Here is a 22,289-nt window from a genome sequence, read left to right as displayed (position 1 = left end):
CTAGACGACAAGCAGATTTTCTCTAGCTCACAGCATCAAAGGAATAAACTTTCACTGTAGAACGACTGGGGCCAGATGGCAGGCAGGAAGTTGGGCTTACATCAGGCATCTTCAGTCCCTCAGTGACAGGAAAACGTCTATGATGTATCACTTGATTCTGTTTTCGTTGGAACTGGAAGGTCTCACTGTTTGTGCAAGTTGGAAAAGAGGCAAAAAGGGAGACATACAGGGAGAGATCAATGCCTGAGGCATGAAAGTGCCTGGAAAAGTTGTTTTTTTTCCGTCTTTCTCTCCTCTGCAGGAAATCTTTCTCCTGCATTTGTGTAAAATGTCCTCAGTGTTTCTTTTTGTTCTGAAGTTTTGAATACTGGAAGTAAACATGTGCTGCAGCTTGCAGGTTATAATTTCTTCAGTGAGTGCTTCATACAAGCTGACTTTTTCTCTAGCAAACATGCACTTTGCTGTTCCACCTTGTTCTAGCTGTGGCAAAATATCCTAGTTTAGAATTAGGTGATTTATATTAGATAATAGATTTTATACTTACCATTGCATGTTTTTTAAAACACTGCCTGTTTTTGTTGTTGACTCCTGTCCTTGCCAATCTTGAAATATTTAAGTTGTTGATGAGTGAAACATTTTTTTTAACCATTGATAATTTGGCATCTTGTTCTCATAGCTAGAGGATATAGAAGGATAGGAGAGCCATAGTTTGAATGTTTGTTGCAGTATTCACTGTCAAGGACTTGAAAGACAAGGTCCAGTCTTTAAAACAACAAAACTACAGCCTGTGAAACCATCTTACAATGTTTTGTTTTGTTTTTCCATCTCATTCTTTTGTTTTTAATGGTGTTGTGGTAAATTGCTAATTCCCAAATTGTGACAATAAGCAAAAACTATTTCTTAAACGTTTGATCTAATTTGTTTGTACAGAACTATCAAGGTGGAGGTGTATGACTGGGACCGCGATGGCAGGTAAGTCCAACTACGTAGATATAACTTGCATTCTTTAACAACTATATTCTAATAACTACACAGTGCAATGCTATTAAAAATAACTCTAATAAAGTCCACTAAAATACTTCATATTGAGTCACGTAGGTGTTGTCGCTAGTTCCTTCCATGTTGTTTGTACCCGATTTGTTTTTTTGTTTTTTTTATGCCCATTTCTCTTCCAAAGCCACGACTTCATTGGGGATTTCACGACCAGCTACAGAGAGCTTGCTCGAGGCCAGAGCCAGTTCAACGTATATGAAGTGAGTCATCCAACGTTCTCCCAGTTCGACAACTTGTCTGTTGATCATTTTAAAAAGCAGCTGCACATCAGCTCAACATGGCCTGTAGTTTTACATCAATATATGATAAGAAACTCAAAACATGAAATGCAAATTTAAATTTGTCTACTTAAGATTTCTCTTCATATCTGTGCGTATATATGAGTAAAACTACTTAATGTGACAGTTATGTTCTTCCTTGTGTCCTTGATATGTTTTCTGTCAGTCATATGGGCAAATCTGTTGTTAATCATGCATATTTACTGCATACATTGGATTTTTCCTGGTTTAAATTAAGGGCAGCTTAATATTTTAAGTTATTTTTATTGAAATACTTGAACTGGTCTAAATGTTCACACAGTTTGACTGACCCTGTTAGGGTAGGATGAAACAAAACAGAGGCCTTTAAGTTTAAACTTAAAAAACTGCATACTTGTTGCCTTTTGTTTTTTAGGGAATGATGGGCAGGTATGCAGATTCATTTTCTTATGCTTTTTTTCCAGACATTTCCTTCTTTGACATCAGTGTTGCACCGTTTTTCACATACTTAAGCACTTTCCCTGCCGTGGATTTTATCTATTTTTGAAGCCTATTAATTAAGTTGCTTCACACTCCGGCTGTTCTTTCCTTTAGGACCATTTGTGTATTTCATCACTCTTTCATGTCCTCCCACCTTCCCCAGCAGTTTTACACTCCCATGTATCCCTTTGTTTTGACAATGTTATTACTGCTGACATGCATAAAAATGAAGCTATTAGCAACAGGATGAAATGGGATTAATAGATGTTCAATTTACGGATTTAAAATGATTATAGCTATGTCTCAGGGGATGTCTTACCATGCAATGCAGCGCTACAAGTTACAAATGTCCTAGAGGTGTAGCTTGAACTGTTATGTTTGAAATTGACATAAGTTAGTCAGATGTTTATCAAAAAGACTGATTACAATGTGCCAAATATAATTTCATACATTATTTATGAGAAAAACATGGCAGTTTTTCATTTATAATCTGCCCTTCTCAGGGAATTTAAAGGTCTGAGTGGCAGTTAAAAGTCAAAATCTTACCAAAAAATACTGGACATGTCAATGTCTTCATGCCCCTGAGGTTTGGTGGCCTTCAGTGAAGGACAAATACCTGTCTTTTTGATGTCAGCTCCATTATATGCTACTGTTGATTCTTCTCTACCTCCCAGTGAGACTGAAAGGCCCTTTAGTTTTTGCATCAGCAGATTGTTCGGTGTGTCAGACAAATTGCCATCCCTCCATGTTAAATTAGGGGCTGTCACTTTCATGCCTAGCAGCCATTGAGAATTGAAGTAATGAGCTGAGACGTCTTTGGTCTGTGGACTGGCATTTCCCCCTTGTTCTAAAGCTGCTAGATTGCTGGTAAAGTAAATGTTCGTTTCGCCCCTTAAGCCTGCCTCACCCATCGATTCCTTGCAGTTTGAATTTGAATTCTTCCTCTATTTAATGGACGGCCAAATATCTAAATATTTCTATATGTAAAGGATCTTACATGAACTACATATTGCCATTAAACTCATCTGTTATTTCTTGCACTTTCATTGTACATCTCTTACTTCCTTGATATTTCTTCCATCACTCATATAAGCACATTCATTGCTAATCATGAAACTGCATACATCAGTGTGACTGCAGGCTTTCTCTTCATGCCGCCTACACATTCTCATTACATTTGATGCAGCCAATTAGGGAAAAAATTAATAGCAAACTAAAAAGCGATTATGGGTATACAAGAAAGTGAAATAAGGAATGGAGATTTTATTTCAGTGTGTGTAAAAACAAATTTCTTTCCTAATTCATACTAATCAATTAACTTGCAGTAAAATTTAGCTCCAAATACTCCAAAATATCCATACTTTATTCAACATTTATTATGTTTCTTTCTTTTCATTTTAAAAACAGCATTTTTTTCATGCTCTTCCAAGGTTATAAAAACACATTCAGTTGTATTATTTAATATTGGAGTTTGCATTGTATTAAAGTTTGGTTCTTAGTGTGGCCTTACCGGCTACTTTTACCACCTTCTAGCATGAAATCATAATGACCGTTGAATCCACAATTTGCAGAGTTTATAGCAAACATTTTTACCATTTTACATCACCTGTAGCTCTTGCTGTTTATTTTTAGGTGATTAATACAAAGAAGAAAATGAAGAAAAAGAAATATGTCAATTCAGGAACAGTAAGTATAGTTCCAGAACCTTTTTCTTTAAAACTTTCTTTCTTTCTGTTGCACACTTCCTACTCTTCTGTTAAACTATTTCCTCCTAAATTCATTGAAAAGTTGAATCTTCAAAACGATTTTGTGTTTTCTACATGATGAAAAAAAACTCATATCCACTGGTTAGTAATTAAGTTGCATACCGGTCAATTAATCTTTTTCCAAGACAAAAAAAGTTGATTATGATGAGGGAAAAGAAATGAAAGAGAAAAGGAGAAAGATATGTTTGTCTTGAAGTCTCTTTAAAAAGAAAATTAGTTAATAAAAACTTCTAAGCAGGACAAAATAAGGATGAAGACACCGAAGAACTTGAAAGGCATCAGAGGCTTGAGCGGCACCAGCAAGCAGTTAACACCAGTTTTCATTCAGCTTTCCTGACAGCGTGTGCATGAACGAGTAATGCATATAAATACATCTTTTCTTCAAACTTGCCCTCAAGCAATGCAAATGCTTTAGTGATCACAACAGCTACTTGCTCTTATCTTTTAATATGTGAGAATCTTCAGTGCTGAACTAAGTCAAGATCCGGATGTGTTGGGGGAAAAGATCAATACTGCATCTATTTAATCAACTCCTTCTTCTTCTCTTTAACTTACAGGTGACCCTGCTCTCATTCTCTGTTGAGTCAGAGTTCACATTCTTAGATTACATCAAAGGAGGGTGAGTGGGAATGACTATTTGTATTTTGAAGAAATCATGAACTGGCCTTTTCAGTGAGCTATTTTTAAAGGTTTTGCACGTGAATTTCAGACACTGACCGGAGAATCAGTTCAACAACAACACAGCAGGTGTAATACTGCAAGGGGTGTATTTTCACAGCTGGAAATCTTTTTAAATGGTGCCTGGGCAGAGACAGGACATGATGCAAAATATATTCTGCAGGAAGCACTGTTTTTATTTGCATTACATAGAGGATGGTAGAGGTACTTCATCTCTAATCTTGATGATATTACATGCATATATGGTCACAATATTGGAAAATAGGGGGAAGAGCAGCTTGCAGACCAGATGAAAATATCAAGTAGCAACCCTATTCAACCTTATCTTACTTGTTTATAAATGTCGTAATGGTCTTGGGCCTTCTTATTTATCTGACTTGTTTTCAAATTATGAGCCCTCGCGGACCCTGAGGTCCTCTGGTACCGGCCTTTTAACTATTCCCAAAGTTAGATCTAAAACACACGGTGAGGCCTCGTTTCATCATTTTGGTCCTCAACTGTGGAACAGCCTGCCAGAGAGCCTCAGGGCTGCAGAGACTGTTGATGTTTTTAAGAAGAGGCTCAAGACCTTCCTTTTTAGTTTAGCCTTTTGATTTGACTTTATTCATTTTCTGTTATTTATCTCATCTTATCTTATCTTATCTGTCTCATTTATCTATTTTATTTTATTATATTTTATTATAGCTTCTTAACTGTTTCCCTATTTTATCGTTGTTTTAACTGTTTTAACATTTTTAACATTTTTAACTCCAGTGTTTCTTTATGGGGATCCTAAACTCTGGGAGTCAAGCCTGCTTCGTCTGCCCTCTGCAAACATGGCTTGACTGGCTCCTGGTGTAAATGGGTCCCCAAAAATGCCGTTTCCTCACAGCAGCGCCAAGCCAAAGACAGATATTAAGAGTTTGTGTGTGTGTGTGTGTGTGTATGTGTGGATGGGTGAGGGGGGGTGGGGGGGGGGGGGGGGGTGGGAGGTGTTTAATCTGTCACATAACTGGGTGTGTAAAGGGCTTATTGTTTTTGTTCTGTGATTTTCTTTTTTTTCATTTTAATATGCATTTATACTATGTAAAGCACTTTGTGTTGCCTTTGCATGAAAAGCGCTTTATAAATAAAATTTGATTTGATTTGATTTGATTTATCGGTCTGCACATGTGCTTGCCATGAATTCTTAGGAGAACTACCTCCTCCTGTATTCACATACAGGCTCATTTGCAGATTTTCTAGATTCAGCACCAGGGAGTTATCTGGATAAACTCACACTGAGGAAAATCCAGTTACTCTGTTTAAGACATTTACTTTTGCATAGGCAACCTGTAAGCACCACTGCTGTAGTCACATTAAAAATGAATTTATTCGTAACAGATGCAGAGGGGCAGGAGTAGTGAAAATATAATATATGTGAATATTTTTTAAATGCATTGTTTTAACATTATATTAGAATAATGTAAAATGTTATTTATATACATGTAACATTCATATATTTAAAGAAAATGTCAATGTATATTTATTTCATGCACAGCTATTTAAGTAATCACAGCACTTTCTTATAAAAAATAATGAAAATACCTCAATGCTCCCTTGTAACTGTGTTAAAGTCATTTTAAGGTTCAAAGGTATAATGTTAGATATATGTTTAAATAACTCAGTGCTAAATAGTCCTCACTGAGGGCACCAGACCTTCAGCTTAGTTTGAGCACTAGAGGTTGACATGTGCACATCAAGTAATTCGTAGGTGAAGTGTGTCTTTCCAGGCAGACTGGGCTGCACTTTGATCTCCACTGTCTCATCACGGCAGGTTGCCTGTCAGAGCTTTTCATGTCCTCTGGCAGAGCTGACAAGTGTGACAGATTTTACTGACAGTTCTTGGCTTTGGCTGATTTATGATACAATAACCTTAAGGTTTAGTGACCCCACTTCAGAAAAATATCATCCTCATCATTCTGGCCTTTAACATTACTCTGGCACTTACAGGATGACACATTACGGAGCTGGCTGTTGTAAATGTGAAACATCTTATGGTAAAAATAGATGAAAGTTAGGAATAAAAGATGTTGTATGTTATTTGCAGCCACAAAACAGGAGAGATGCTCCACCTTTTCTACACTGACTGTTTTCTTTAAAATGCAGCTTTATTTTCTTTTTTTTTTTCATCATGATAAAAACTAACTATGATAGATTTTTTTTCTTATTTGACAAGCACTTTAGTTAATAAAGGAAAGGAATTAAACTCTTCCAATAATTCAAAAGCATTTCCATCTTCATGTGGCCCTGAGGTGAAATGAGGTGTCATCAGACTGTTGATTTTTCTCATTCTCAAGCCCTTCTTCAGTACAGGAGCAGTTAAGGGGTAAGGACATGATATGTCTGAAATGTAATGAGGGACCATCTCTCTGTATTGATTATGGTTCAAAGCACTCATATCACTCGTATCAGATTAATGGTTTGAATTACATTACCTCCTACCAGCTTCGAATTTCAAATAGAAAGAAGAATTATTGTGAAGTAGAAAATCGAAAGAACAATTGAAAGCATGTTGCTGTTTGTATAAAATCTAATGTGAGTGTTCTGGCATTTAAGACTTTACACTAATTTTCCTGCAGTAAAAAGGAAAATTAGTGTTCAAGCTTAAATTTATCAAACTAACCAGAAAAGAAGAAGAAGCCAAAACAGATGGGAAAAATAAAAGGAGCGTTTTTGAGCATGTGTAAAAAAAAAAAATAAAAAAAAAAAAAATAGAAAGCTCAGAGTAGAAAGCTAAATCAGAGTGACAAGAATCTACAAAAGCTTGTTGTTGTTGTTGTTTTGTTTCTTTTTCCTTTTGCTGACCTTTAAGTTAAGGGTCCTGAGACATGACTCTTAAAAACTTGAGAAACAAAGTTAAAATTTCTCCATTTTACATGCAGTTTGCTAACCTGCTTTCCCAGGTGGGCGTGTAATACATTTAAAAATTCCTTATGAATTAATAAAATGCTGTTTAATTATTGCTAAGGGTTACCAGGGTCAGGTTGTGGCATATTCTCTGTCCCCACCCTTAAATAAAAGGTTAATGCCAATCTTTAACTCATTCCATTTACTATCATTCTTTCACTGTTCTCCATGGTGACTTTCATAGTTAATGAGAGGCTGTCGTTAAAGCCCCTGAAGGCCTCATCTCATTGTCGTAAATTAGGAAGACGAGGGGAAAGCTTCATCAGCAGGGAAAATTGGACTATGATTTGCTCTTAAGTGCTCCATCAGTCTAATTGCTTGTTTCTAGGCTCTGTGTCTCAGAGGTGCCTCCTGCTTGTGCTCATGGAGGTGAAGGTCGGATACATGGGATGTAATCACCCACATCTTATTTGACAACTGAATGACTGCAGTTTGAGTCTTCATCCGCGCAGTTGGTTGTCACATTCTGAATTTCAGATAATGGCAAACAATATCACCATGATAATTTAATTTACTTTTGTGATGTTTGTCTGTGATGCACCTCATTTGCTTAAGGGGAATTTTTTTCTTGCTGTTTCACAGATTGTTTATTTAGATAAATGTGCATTTTTGCATGAATCTGACAGTGAGAGCAGAAGAATTAAAAAGAAGCTTGGCATGTTGTTATTGTTGGCTGGTCCCCGTCACTGATTTTTATTTATTTATTTTTTTTCTCAATGTCCTCCTCTCCAATTCCTTTTTAGGACACAGATCAATTTCACTGTGGCCATTGACTTCACAGCATCTAATGGTGAGTGATGCCAACATCAAAGTGTGTGTATGGAGAGGGGGGCAAGAATAAATAGTCCTACTAAATGACTGTGGCAATTCCATTTTCAATACACTTGTACACATGGAGTCTCCAATAAGTGAAAGCCTTTTCCGAAGAGTTCTTCCCCCTTAATGTTGTATCAATATATGTCATATATGGAGACATTACCAGTGTTACAATGATTGGTACTCACGCTGAACATGATCAAACTTTCCATTCTAAAGTGCCCTCGGAATATGCCCAAAGTTGTATTATTTAATGGGTTAATGAGTTTGTTTTTTTTAAAAGTAAGTCAGACTGTTGTGAATATTTGTTTCTTTTGTTAATGATTTTGTACTGATCTGCTTGTGCTTTTGGGTTTCATTACAAGGTCATTTGCTCTAGACAAGTCTAGACAAACTATTGTTTAGTTGGTAAATGTATGTACATCTATACTCCAGCAAGGCACAAAAAGATAACATTAAGTCATTTTACAAAGTAGAAATGTCCCACATGGTGTGATTACAAACTTGTATAAACAACAAATTTATATCAAACTTGTGATGGGGTGGCTGTAGCTCAGGGCAAGCGCAGTCAATTAGAAGGTTGGTGGTTCAATCCCAGTTTCCCCAGACTGGGGAAGTATCCTTGGGAAAGATACTGAACCCACATTGCCTCCACAGCTCACATTGGTCTGTGGAAGTGAGTGAAAACAGTTCATTGATAATGAACACTCAAGCTTTATCTATAAACACGACCTAATGGTCCAGCATTGATGTGTGTGTGTGTGTGTGTGTGTGTGTGTGTGTGTGTGTGTGTGTGTGTGTGTGTGTGTGTGTGTGTGACTTGCTGTGTATAGTGCTTTGATAGGTCAAATGATTAGAAAAGCTCTTTATAAGTCCCTTTACAATCAGACTGAACTGATCATTATGCCACATGGTGGGTAGGTAATGGCATTGATATTTGCCAGGCAGATATTCTACATTAATCTTTGTTGTAGAAGATGCTCATGCTGTTTAATCGCACATATCCAATTCAGACTCAAACTGATCTGAAAAGCTGCTGTTTCTAGATGGTGCAGTTATACAGTATTTTCAAACCAGACCTACATGAAAACATTTTTGATAGAACATACCTGAAGATAATTACAGGATTACAGAATTATTATCTTCCTTTGTAAACATATGGCCCATTGGCACATTTTGTGGAGGAAACCTTTCAAGCATAGGTTTAACTTGGAGATATCAATACAGAGAATGATCTGATAAGATTCCTATAGAAATAGCAAGAAATTAGTTGAATATGAATGAATAAATTTGACTGACAGGCGGATCAGTGCTGCGTCAACAGTGATGCAGACTCTGCATTGATCTGTTGTAGTGAAGAAGGAGCTGAGCCAAAAGACGAAGCTCTCAATTTACTGGTCGATCTACATTCCTACCCTTATCTATGTTCACGAGATGAGCGTAGTGACTGAAAGAAAGAGATCACAAATACAAGCAGCCAATAGTGTACATTTTTCTGCATGTTCATCTTAGAAGATGAGTGAAGTCTTAAACACACTTTTACTTAAGTCTGAGTTCATTGTGATGCAGGTCCAGTAAAGTCACACATTATGATAGCTATCAGAAATGGTGACCTCTGTGATCCTTGGTATGGGAGGGTATCATATTATGTTAAAAGAGTCCAGACTATAAGAGGCGTTGACCAAGGTCACCACTTCCAATAGCCATCAGAATGTGTGACTTTACTCTACCTGCATTATAATGAACTCAGTCTTAAATACAAGATTTTTTATTTGTTTGTTTGTTTTTACTCAGTGGACAAAATTGCTTACATTATATATTTAAAGTACACAACCCAAGTAGTCAGATTTCTGCTGCGGTATCAGTAACTGGTGAGGTGAGCTATCTTATTGGTGCAATAACAACATCAATACCCCAGCAGAGCTGTTGATGGTACTGGTGACTGGTTAGTTCACAGGGAATATTTGAGAGTTTCAGAAATATAACATTACTGCTACTTTACAGGAATCGTGTTAATTGTAATCAATAGCTGCAGCAAACACAACATCTTTATATACGTTCTTGTCACAATATTCAGAGAAAGATCTCCACCATTTGTATACCACAATGACCTTATGACTGATTAATTTGTCCCCAGGTAACCCTTCCCAGTCCACTTCACTGCATTACATGAACCCTTACCAGCTGAATGCCTACGCCATGGCCCTGAAAGCTGTTGGGGAGATCATTCAGGATTATGACAGTGACAAGATGTTCCCAGCTCTAGGATTTGGAGCTAAACTGCCACCTGAAGGGAGGGTGTCTCATGAGTTCCCTTTGGTGAATCCTCATTACTTAATTTACCTTTGATGAGTCCTTTAATTTGATTTTTACATCAAGGCTTTTTGTCCATATTAATGTGCTACTTTTTAATTAACTTTCTATAATAAAAAAGTTTTCCTTTAATCTATTTAGTCTACTCATTAATTACAGATGTGACTGTAGAATAAGAACCCAGTAAATTATATTTAATTAAAACAGTATATTTTTATGATGTACACATAGACATAGATTTACTTAATGCATCCGTTTAAAACATAAAATTGTTTTTTTTTTATTTGTTTGTTTGTGTTTCTTTTTTTAGAATGGAAACTTGGAGAATCCTTACTGTAATGGTATTGAAGGCATCCTAGAGGCATATCATCAAAGTCTGAAGACAGTACAGTTATATGGACCAACTAACTTCGCTCCTGTGGTGAACCATGTTGCCAGGTGAGCAAGCAGCACATTTATAACAACTATAACCAGGCCCTAAAGTAATCCCCATTTCAGATGGAAGATCTGTGAAGATATTTACCTATGCTCTCTTTTTGTTTCATGTTTTTCCTTTTTTTTAGGACTGTATTTTCAGAGGCAACTCCTGATGAAGTCCTTATTTTTAATAAATGAAATGAAATGTTTTTCATAAATATGGACCGCAGCAGTGATTAATGCCTAAATGATGCTTAAATATGCATTTATATTGGCTAACAGCAATCAAAGATGTAGCTGCCAACCTGTGATGCCACAATATAAAATTAGATGAGTAATTTCGCTGTCATCATAAACTCTACTTTTTTTTATTTACTGTGTGCCTTAAAAACTTTCTAAAGGCATCTAAAGGGTTAAATCCTCACAGAAAATGATGCAAACTGGGGTTTAATTTTTCTTGATTCTTCATCAAATTCCACCTTTTGCTCTTGTCATCTCATCTGTTGATCCTTATTGAAACTATTTACTATCTGATTACATCAGTGCTCTGTTGTAATTAAAATTATCTTTCTGATAAAATTGAACCACATTTTTTAAACTAAGCCATTGCTGCAGGAATACAAAACCAGCTCATATTTAGCATTTGAATGAATCAACTCATATAGATTCCAACAAAGAAAATAATCTGTCAGGGTATGCCTGTTGTGATTAATCTGTTTGTATCCGTGAGATTTATCTGAACTATGGGACTTACAAAGAATATTTTATTGAATTTGCATAAGGTGGGAGATCATGATAAAGCATGTCCTGTCATGAGCTTATTGTCCACATTGATTTTTTAGATTAATCTGTTAATAAACGCCATGCTGAATATGTTTTTGTTTTTTAAAAATAAAAAGATAACACTGAATATGTTTTTGTTTTAAAATAAAAAGAAACGATAATGCAGTATTCTCTAATATTTGATTAAATCTGTGTATTCAGGTACGCAGCAGCAGTGCAGGATGGCTCTCAGTACTTTGTCCTCCTCATCATCACAGATGGCGTCATTTCAGATATGGCCCAGACCAAAGAAGCCATTGTAAATGTAAGAATGGGAGAGGTGGGGAGACACAGTGTTTTTCTATGTGGCTTGATGGGCACAGTTTAATTTGAAAAAAAAAAAAAAAAAAAAACAACATGAAGAAACACCAATGATGCTGTCCAAAGAGACTTAGCTTCACATATGAACAAGAGACTAAAGTCTATTTTCCAATATCTATATATTCAAAGTGTAGTTTTAAAAACTAAAGGTCGTTAATAAAAGGTGGACATGGGCCACTGGACTGTGAGTTACGGCTTTGAAGCTTTAAATTATATTGTGGCTCTCTTAGTTGGATTACTGGAAGTAAAGAGTGGCCCTTACTCAGAACCAAAAGATCTCCATAGCAATTTCAATCATTAATTACTGATGAGGTAGTCATGCACAAAGAATATAATTTATTACTATTTTTTTTACTTTAAATTGGACTGTAAGCTAATAAATTAACATCACTGAGGGAGCTGAAAGCTTGAAACTAGTGATTAAAGCCATAAACTCGTGTTTTACAGATTTTACTTAGGTAATAAATCAACTGTGTATTTGGGTATGGGTTCCCTTCCTTGTAAATTTGAAACAGTCCTTTACTACAACTCTGCACTGGCTTCATTTTTAGGATCAGATGACTATGTCCATCTTTTATACCACATATATAGTTATGTACAGAAGAGGGGAAGCAGTTGTGTTTTGCTTTTTAACCACTTTACTTTCCTTTCAACAATTTGTGTGTGCAGCAACATGTTTTTTTGTTTTTTGGAGGGTGGATGGTGGGTAATTGTGTGGAAAAATCTGCATTGGTTGTGTGGCAGCTCTACAGGAAAAAGAAAATAGTCAAGCAAGGTGTGTATATTTATATTAGGGGTGGGACTTTAATGTCATGATCATGATGTAATCATGATTAATTAATTACAATATATATATATATATATATATATATATATATTATTATTTTTTTTTTTTTAATAACGCATTTAATTGCAGTTTTCATTCCAAACAATGCGGAACGTTTGTCAGGGGACACCCATTACCACAAAGCGCATGTAAGAGCTTGGGTGCTGTATTTAGCTTGTTTTCAGACCCCTCTAGCAATTCGGTTTAAAAAAAACTAAACAATATGACTAGCAACAAATCTAGATACTTTTGTCTGGTGTTACTGGAGACTTTTGGAGACTGACGTGAGAGCACGTAAAATTTGCTCTTCTCAAAGATGGGCCCTCCGCCATCCAAAAGAAAAGCCCATAACCTTACGCAGCAAGACTTCCAGCTCCCAGCTCCAGATAGGGGGATGCTCACCTCTGGTCCATGACCAGACTCAAAGCTGCTGCTGGCTGATGCCGCCCTGGCTTATTTTCAGATATTAATGCCTATTCATGAAGAGTGTATATGAAAACATTTAAAAAGTTAATATACTATACCATGTTGTAGACTTTTAATTAGAGAAATGCTAGTTAAAGTACTTAAAATGGCGCTTTAACTTTAGGTCAGTTCAGTTTTGTCCAAGGAAATTTTCTATTTTTTTTTTCTACTGTTTTGAATTGAAATGCAATTAAATGCATTTTCCAGACATTACTAGAGCTTGACTTTACAGTATTAGTGTCTATTTCCCCCAATGTCTATTATTTGATTCTTTCATCCATTAAAATCCTATTAAATTTAAAGATTTAGATTTTTGAGGCAACTATTGTTATGCGATTAAAATGTGATTAATGAATTACAAAGACTCTAATTAATTACACAATATTTTTCCCACCCCTAAATTATAAATGTGTATATATATATATATATATATATATATATATATATATACACATACACACACACACACACACATATATATATATATATATACATATATATATATATATTTGTGGCTCTGTTCGGAGTTAGTATTTCAGAAATCATACTTAACACTTTCTCACCAGAAGAATATTCACATGTTTTGCAATTTAAAAGAAGTCACTGCCTCAGTAAATAAAAAAGCACAGCAGTGTGATTTAATCCCCAGAGCTTTCCCTGAAACTTGTCCTCACTCCTTTTTTCTTTCAGCTTTAAACAGCAGATGGCTGCCTTCCTTCCCTTTTCTTTTTCCTTGGTCTCTCCTTCTTTTCTTCACTCTTACTCCTCATCCTCAGCCCGCCACAGGCACAGAACACCCAGCAGACTGGATTTAAAGGGAATTTGCGACTGTTAGTCAAAACATTAGAACAGCCACACCTTCCTTTTAAGATCTTGCCTGCTGCTCTATCTCACTGCCTCCAGCCCTGTGGCCTACTGATGCTTGCCGCTTCCACTGCTATCCTTTTTGCACTCCACGGGTCCTGGGTGAGGGAGGACACAGTGCTGATGTTATGAAAGCCTAACTCTTACTTAATCATGCTGAAAGGTAAATTGAAGAGAGACCCAAGAAAAAAATCCACAGGAAGCGAGAGCTTAAATGTGCACAACTCTGCAAAAATATCTGGATTTCACATGTGTTTGGTCAACATATTAACACATAGTAGAACATTTTGTCAGTGTCCATGCAGTGAAAAACAACAGGTTTGTCAATTACAATGGATTCTGCTACACCACAGATATCCACCCATCAATCACCCAGCAGCTTTCTCCTCTACTCACAGTTTGGATCCCTAATTTTATTTCTCTCTTTTGTACCATAAGACTCCCTCACTTACAAATACAAAGACTTTTTCTGCATGTTTCATACCAAAGATCTAAGTCTCTTAGTCTTCATCTCCTTCTCTCCATTCTTCAGTCACCATTTTTGCTCATCTAAGTTTGATTTCTTTCCTTCCCCAACCTCTGTTGTTGTCTGTGCTTTTGTTTTATCTAATTTAGTGTAGGTGCCCATCAACAAACCATTCTGCATTTTTACTTTATAAAAAAAATACAGGTAGATGTGAAATCAAATTTACAATGCAAGGAGCAGAAGGAATCTGTGCTATATCTTTAGGTATTTGATGACAGACTGAATAAGTAAAGCTACAGGTCAACTGGTCCATTAGTTTAGCAGATTAATTGAATATTAGAAACAATCCAAATCAGGAGAATCTGGTGCTGATGGTTGCTACAAAAACTACCAGTCATTCAGGAAAATCCGTTGTGGTTTTGCATCATACCTGAAGTCAGTTCAGTCATGTAACAATAGACTAGAAATCTCTACAACCAGGCAATAATGCAATCAAGAGTGTATATATATATATATATATATATATATATACACTCGCTTACTTTTTACACCAACATAAATTATGTTCTTAATAAATAGCTAAAACAGATGCCCTGCTAAAAAAAAAAAAAGCCTAGCTAGCCTAGTATGTAGCTACAGTGATGAAGGAGTCTGCATTTCTGCTGCAGTGGAGTTCTTCTGTGTGTTTACTTTAATCCCGGTGTTATTCCAGTCAAGTCTTTCATCTTCTACTTAACTGGGGAGCTATAAAAGACTTGCCTAGATATTATCATGGAATTCTTACATCAAACAAAGCTAAAGATATCTCCTTGTAGTCTCTTACTACTTCCTTTCTTCTATTGTTGCCTAGCAACAGGACTTACCTTTTAGTTGCTTTTTTACTTCATTTTCTAGTGATATTATATTTGAATTTGAGCACCAAATTGATTTTGACATGAAGTTGTACCAAAGATAATTTATTTAAATGACAGTAATCAAAGGTAGCTTTATACATTTTTTCCAACAACACAAGATTGTTTGGTGAGGAATTATTAATACGTTGGACTGAGAGTAAGATTTACTGTTCTAAAACAGCCATTTTCCAGTGAAGTCAAATATATTTAATTTTCATCATCTGATTCATCAGCTATTGTTAGATTAATTTGGAAATTTGCTGCTGTTTGTGGGTACCAAAAGCTGCTGTATGGCTTGTTGGGAGTTCATATAACCTTGTTTCATTTTATATATTTTTTAAATTAGAGGGAAAGAAAAACTAAATTCCTAAGTAACCAAGTGGTTAGCATATTGTATTTGTTTTTTCTTTGATTTTTTTCCTGGTCAGAGAAGACAAATTTTTAGTTGCCAGCTGCTATGTTCAGTGGTCCTCTAAATACTGATGAAGGGTTCAGGCTCTAGCAGCAATAGTTTTTTTTTAAACATCCAGACCATGATCTTGTCTGACACTGTAAAATAAATATCATTTATAGAATTCCATATTAGAGGGCAAATGTTGAACCTACTCTAATAAGATTGTACTGTAGATGCTAAAAGGTTATGTGTTTAGATATGACAGTTGTATACTTAAACATCAGACTAGATTACAAATCTTATTTGAACATAATGACAAATATAAAAACAAAAACAGAAAAAAATATATAACAAAAACATTTCACAACCACTACCAGGCACAAGATATTTGTATAAAAAATAGTGTCAATAACAACATTTAGTCTATGCAATCAGTATCTCCTTATAGAATAAATTTTTTATTAAGAAGCTATATAAAAATAATACTCATGCTAACAACAATACAGTAATAATAATAATAGTGATACCCCATATAATAATATTGTCCTTAATCAGTTACAATGGAAGAGTTATGCCACAATAATTATAATAATAATAATAGCAACAATTATAATAAAAATCATAACAGAAATACTTAGTCTAATACTACTTCATTCCAGACCATTTCTGTACTGTACTAGTGTCATCAATTTATATATTGATTTAAAAATTTGGATATTTGGAGACCACCTTGTTCTTCCCCCATCCTGTTTGACTCTACAAACAAACACAAAAACTTTTCCTGGCACTTTCTTACAAAGTGCATTTTAAATATTGTGTTTACTCATAAATTATGCCCTCCATCTCTCTCGCTGAAAAGGTTTTGTGTATGGTATGATAATAAGTTCCTGCTAGCTTTCAACATGATCTGTGCCATGTGATAATTAACCAGGTCCTGAAGTTTTAGTAACTTGGATTGTACAAACAGAGAGTTTGTTTGATCCAGATAACCCACTTTATGTATAAAACGGACCACTCTTTTTTGTAATATTAATAGCAAGTAAAGTGTTCTTTGTAATTGTTGCCAAACCTCTATACAGTACTCTAAATAAGGTAATATTGAAAGCATATTAACGATAAAGAATATTAAGTGATTCGTAATCCAGGATCTGCTTAATTTTATTTATGATTGAAATATTTTTTGCCACTTTATTTTGTATGTGTCTGATGTGAGGCTTCCAACTAATTTTATCATCATCTAGTATCACTCCCAATCATTTTGTCATTTTTTTATAATTATTTATAGTAATAACTCCTTATATTCATTTGATACAAAAAAATTGTATCATCTGCAAATAATATTAATTTTAGCCATTTAAAAACTTAAAATATATAATTTATGTATATGTTAAACAATTTGGGGCCCGGTACTGACCCTTGGGGGACACCACAGGCAATCTCCATACACCCAGACATGATTTCCCATCTTCACAAACTGTTGTCTCTCAGACAAATAACTTGTAATCCAGCTCAGTGCCACTCCCTAACTCCATACAGTTGCAGTTTATTGGGAAGTATAGAATTATTTATAGTGTCAAATGCTTTTCTATGATCTACTAATAATGCAATTGCATGTTTTCCTTAATTATTTCTTCAGTTGCTTTCATTAATGCAAATGATGTTGAACTCTTTGCTCTAAATCCATATTGACTCGGGTTCAGTAAATCATATTTAGGAAGTTTTCTAATCTTTTGTTAAAAACTTTTTCTAGAATTTTTGAGAATTGTGGGAGAAGTGACACTGGCAGGTAGTTTGTGTACTGATGTTTCTTTCCTTGCTTAAATAATGGTATTATTTTAGTTATTTTCATTTTCTGTGGAAATGAGCCCGTTTAGAAGGATAAATTACAAATATAGGTTAGTGGATTTAAAATGCAATCAATAACTCTTTTTTTTACCAATGCAATATCAAAACCATCCCAATCAGTAGACAGTTTGTTTATACAGGTCATAACAACAGAAACATTAAGCATTTTATTTAGATTAAATCCTTTTACTTTTTAAAACACTTAAGCTTGTCCACATTTTAGAAAAAAAATCAACTGATCCGGTTGTCACAGAGAATGTGCATCCAACCAAAAATGAATCTCCGCACTGAGAGAAAGTTGGCTTTTAAGTTCTCAATCTGTTTTTTTTTTAGCTGACTTCTGACTCTGCTGACTGCAGCGTGTGGAGTTGACAGTCACTTGACTAGAAACTAACATCTTTAAACATACCCATGAGTCTAGTTTTTATGTGCACGTGTATGACTCCAAGAACAAACACCATTCAGGCTACACACATGCATGGCATCTGGCTTTAAGAAGGGCACACAGAGTGAGTTGCTGCAGTGTTGATTCATGTTTTGTTTTGTTGTCTTATTAGACTGGAGATCTTCTGCTAGACAAGATGACAGGAGGGTGGGAAAAGTGGGGCATGGTGGATTGCCAGATTATTTCTGGTGGCATCTGATGTTCTGATGTGAGTGGGTGTTTGTCTGCAGCTACACTCACTTGCATAGATGCCTGCAAATACAAGTGTGAGTGTGTGCGCGTGTGGGAGGACAAGCACTGGCAGGAGATGCGTCGAACACTGATAATCACATTGATGTACTGTAATGCTGCAAGGAGGTGTCGATGGAAATGTTCTCAGCCCTGTGGCAGTGAGAGGTAGTCTGATTTGCTACTGTACACTTGTGTCAGAGATTAGAATACACTTGATCTGATTACTTTGTAAATACTTGTGACTCCAGGAAAACTTGTTGAATTTAGTATCAGCATTTCACAAGCAGAAATTATGGAGTCACTCTGGAGAGACATATGAAAAATGTCCCCCAATGCAGCAATGCAGTTTAGCAAACTGAACACCTGATTATGATTGGCTCCCAAGTGAGTTCAGCTATAATAAAATGTGCTAGCACATATGTTTTAAACAGAGAACTTAATTGAGCAGTGGGAAACGTTCCTGCTTCAGCTAATGTTCTGTGCACTTCCGAACACTGCAGTGCTGTGGATCTCTGCACAGGAGCACTGCTAACATTGAAGTGTCCACTAGACAGTAGACATTTTAGGACAGATTTGGTCTAATTTCCAGTTCTCTCAGAATCCTAATTCCAAAAGACCCAATCCTCTTGAGTTTGATCAATTTTGACTTATCATTTGATGCTACCAGTGACTAAAACATAAAACACATTTTGTGCAAATATTCATGCCACCAAGTTAATAAATTGTGAAGCATCTGGAAAACTCTACTGCCTTTCACTTGAGCAACACAATTGTGTGAAGTATCTTGGTGAACACCAAGTGGGTTTCCTTAAAGTGTAATATAATTACCGTACTGCACAGGTGTTTTGGACATAAAAAGTAAAATAAGAAAGCTTTCACATTTTATGCCAAGAAGATGATTTTCTATTATCTCCTGAATATTTGAAATGATTTCAAAACTGCACCAACTGTCCTTTTACAAACTCTGTATAAATCCACTGTGTGCATTAAAGAATTAAAGGTAGGGTATTAGATGTTTTCCAGGAGGATTTTTTACTATATTGCTTAAAATCTCCTTCACACCCTGATTGCAGGACAGGACTGATAAAACTCCATCTTCATCTCCATATTAACCGACCCATTCTAAAAGATTGGTTGGTGATATGTCCATCAACTTCAGCTGCCATTTGTCCCTTCCCCCTCATTCCCTCTGCATGTGCCCCTCTTTGTGCACGAATCGTGCACTCTCTAGGGCTTGGAGCACTTGTAGAAGCAACATAACAAGAGCCAGAGCTTGGCTAGCTTACTACATTAAAATACAGCACACACTTAAGGCACATTATGGCAGAAAAGCGAGAGCAGAGTGTTACTGTCCAGCCCTTGTGAACCCTCAGGAACAAGCATTGTGTGTTTCTGGGCCTTGGAGGCGTGGCTTCGGGGGGAAGTCTGAAGAAAGTGGTTTAGACTTTTGAATTGTGTATTTTCAAAATGTAGCTTGCTCAAACCGTTTTTCCAGGATCTCCTACCCTACCTTTAATCGTGGCTGCATAAATGTGATACATTTCCATTAATATACCACAAACATATTTTTCTGAAATGTTGGTGTAATTTGCTTTTTCTACAACCTGGTTTTCCATCAAGGTTTGCCAGCATGTGGCGACAGTTGAGAGAATAACTGCAGTGTCATCTGACTCATGGTGGAGCTTGGGAGTGGCTGGGAGGGTGAATGAGGATGGTTGCTGTCCTCACTGAATTTGGCTCATCCTCTCTCTCCATCTTCTCCTGGCTCATCCTTCAACTCCTTTGTAAGACCTTATCAAGCTGTCTGCTGACAGATTTGCCCCTTTTTGCCTCCATATGGACATCTCAACCAGCCTCTCACAGTTTGTCAGCACAGTTAGTTTTGCACGTCAGCATTTTGTCCTCCCAGGCTGTGAATTTCGAGATAAAAAAAAATCAAAAATCATGTTTTTTGTGAAAATAGTTCATGTATGAAACCAGTTATAGTTAGATTGATTGTGTAGCTATCAAAACCTAATCAGTACTGAAACTACTTACCTGCTGTCACAGCATTTTAGGTTATAGTTGACAGTGGATTTAATTCTACCTCCAGAGTGTGATAACCAGCACAGAGTGCTGTCTCCAGATAAGTGATAGGGTGCAGTCATATGACAAAAGAAAAAAACTGATTTGGGCTCTAAAATATGTGGAATAGCAAGCAGAGATGAAATCAAATTTGAGAAACAAGTTGACTTCTGTATGAGCACAGCATTAGGGAAAGTGAAGGAAAAGCATTTGGATATATAAAGAAAAGTATTTTAGAACAAATTGCCATTGCAGATGTTCATGGAAATTGGATGGAATGTGTTTATGATGAAATAAACCTCTTTTCATCTCTTGTGCTTGGATTTCTCCACAGGCTGCCAAGCTTCCCATGTCTATCATCATAGTCGGAGTGGGTCAGGCTGAGTTTGATGGTACAGTAACGTTACATCATTTTTAATTGTGGCACTAATGTTTTTTTTTTCAGTTTTATACACTTGCAAAATTTGAAACTAGATCCCACTTCCTATCTGCTGCAAGCTAGGGAAGCAGCATCACTAAGAAAAGGTGGCGTAAGACCATCCATTGCAAATACAAGTCTGCACACTTACGCACAACTTGTCAGATTTTAACTTCAATGTGTCCCTTAAACAGATGTTGAGATGGTGATAAATATTCACAATATGCACAATAACACCTTAGTGGTTCATTATCCAGTTTTATTGTCTATAAATTCTCTAGCTTTGCATTCTTAGCTTGACTATTTAGCTTAACTTCTTGTGCCTTCACCCTCCGCCACTGGAAGTTAAGGGATTAACATTTGGTTTTACGGGTGTAACCTCAGGTCTGTAAACTTAACTATAAACATGTGTGGTATCCACAGAAAGTCCAGAATTTCAGTGAACAGCTCAGTAAAACCATTTCTATGACCACCAAACACAGTTCAGACAACAAACAATTAAAAGACCAGGTGCACAAAATCCAAAAAAATATTTAAACACAAGTTATGGCTCCCCGTGTCAGACAAACAACACCACTGCTGAAAGCTCACATCTTTTTATGCTATGACCAAGATTCACCGAACTGGAGGCAAAAGAAGGCCCAATTTATGCTTCACGTTTATAAAGCATAGTCATAAAATGCCTTACTTTTCTGTCTTGCCTCCAAACTCATATCCACCTGGATAAAACCGCATTTAGTAAGAAAATAAATAACAAAAAAAATTATGTTTTGTTTTTTCAGTAGGGATATTCTGCTTGGTACACTTTAAAATATAAAGACACCAATCAATAACGCATTCATTGTCTACAGATAGAAAAAAAATTACAGTAATACAAATAATACAAAATTACATTAATTTACAGAGAAGAAAACAATACAAATTCATCTGACTCAGGAAGAAGGCAAATGCGTAGGTGGATGGATGCAGCAGCGGTTGTAGAAGAAATGTTTGAGGTTAATTGCAGGGTTTTCACAGTGTAGTGCTGATAATTCTAAATTGCACAGTCTATAATAATAGACTTATTAGTTGATTAGACCAGCACTAAAGTGTATACGGCCCAACATTCTTTCAGTTTCGCTAATGCTTGAAGATAATACACAAATACCATTCATTATAACTAAACCTTTACACCGGCTGTGTATCAACTTTGTCTCTGTCCTAAAAGCAGCAGTTTTTGTTGAGTTCTAACACTAGTATCTATCCACATGCATGCATATGCTCTTGTGTCTTTTAGCTATGGTGGAACTGGATGGCGATGACATCAGAATCTCATCCCGAGGAAAACTGGCAGAAAGAGACATTGTTCAGGTGACTGTCCTTTACATTAGACATGATGGGTCAATGAGAATTCCGGCACTTGGCCCTCAGTCTTGCAGAAGTAAGGTGTCCTTTTTCTCTTGTGCATTAAGAAGTAGTGACCATCGATACAAATTGGGCATTGTAACTTTGATGACCACTACTTCTTAATTCTCAAAGGAAAGGAGT

The 22,289-nt window shown here is 36.0% G+C and overlaps 1 protein-coding gene across 2 annotated transcripts in view; it reads left to right on the top strand.

Moving 5' to 3' along the window:
• cpne5b (copine Vb) overlaps positions 1-22,289 on the top strand; it is a 141,197-nt gene that overhangs the window by 116,826 nt on the left and 2,082 nt on the right. For both annotated transcript variants that reach the window (XM_041981338.1, XM_041981337.1), the window contains 10 exons: positions 931-972; positions 1,178-1,253; positions 3,423-3,476; positions 4,114-4,175; positions 7,906-7,952; positions 10,116-10,297; positions 10,602-10,729; positions 11,693-11,795; positions 20,679-20,736; positions 22,039-22,112. In XM_041981338.1, coding sequence (XP_041837272.1) covers positions 931-972; positions 1,178-1,253; positions 3,423-3,476; positions 4,114-4,175; positions 7,906-7,952; positions 10,116-10,297; positions 10,602-10,729; positions 11,693-11,795; positions 20,679-20,736; positions 22,039-22,112 — 826 coding nt within the window. The remainder of the gene's footprint in view (positions 1-930; positions 973-1,177; positions 1,254-3,422; positions 3,477-4,113; positions 4,176-7,905; positions 7,953-10,115; positions 10,298-10,601; positions 10,730-11,692; positions 11,796-20,678; positions 20,737-22,038; positions 22,113-22,289) is intronic.

The sequence above is a fragment of the Melanotaenia boesemani genome, chromosome 3 (genome assembly GCF_017639745.1).
Source record: "Melanotaenia boesemani isolate fMelBoe1 chromosome 3, fMelBoe1.pri, whole genome shotgun sequence".
In the NCBI taxonomy this organism is placed as follows: domain Eukaryota; kingdom Metazoa; phylum Chordata; class Actinopteri; order Atheriniformes; family Melanotaeniidae; genus Melanotaenia; species Melanotaenia boesemani.
Note: the sequence above shows the minus strand (reverse complement) of the source record. Positions and strands in the feature narration are given on the sequence as shown.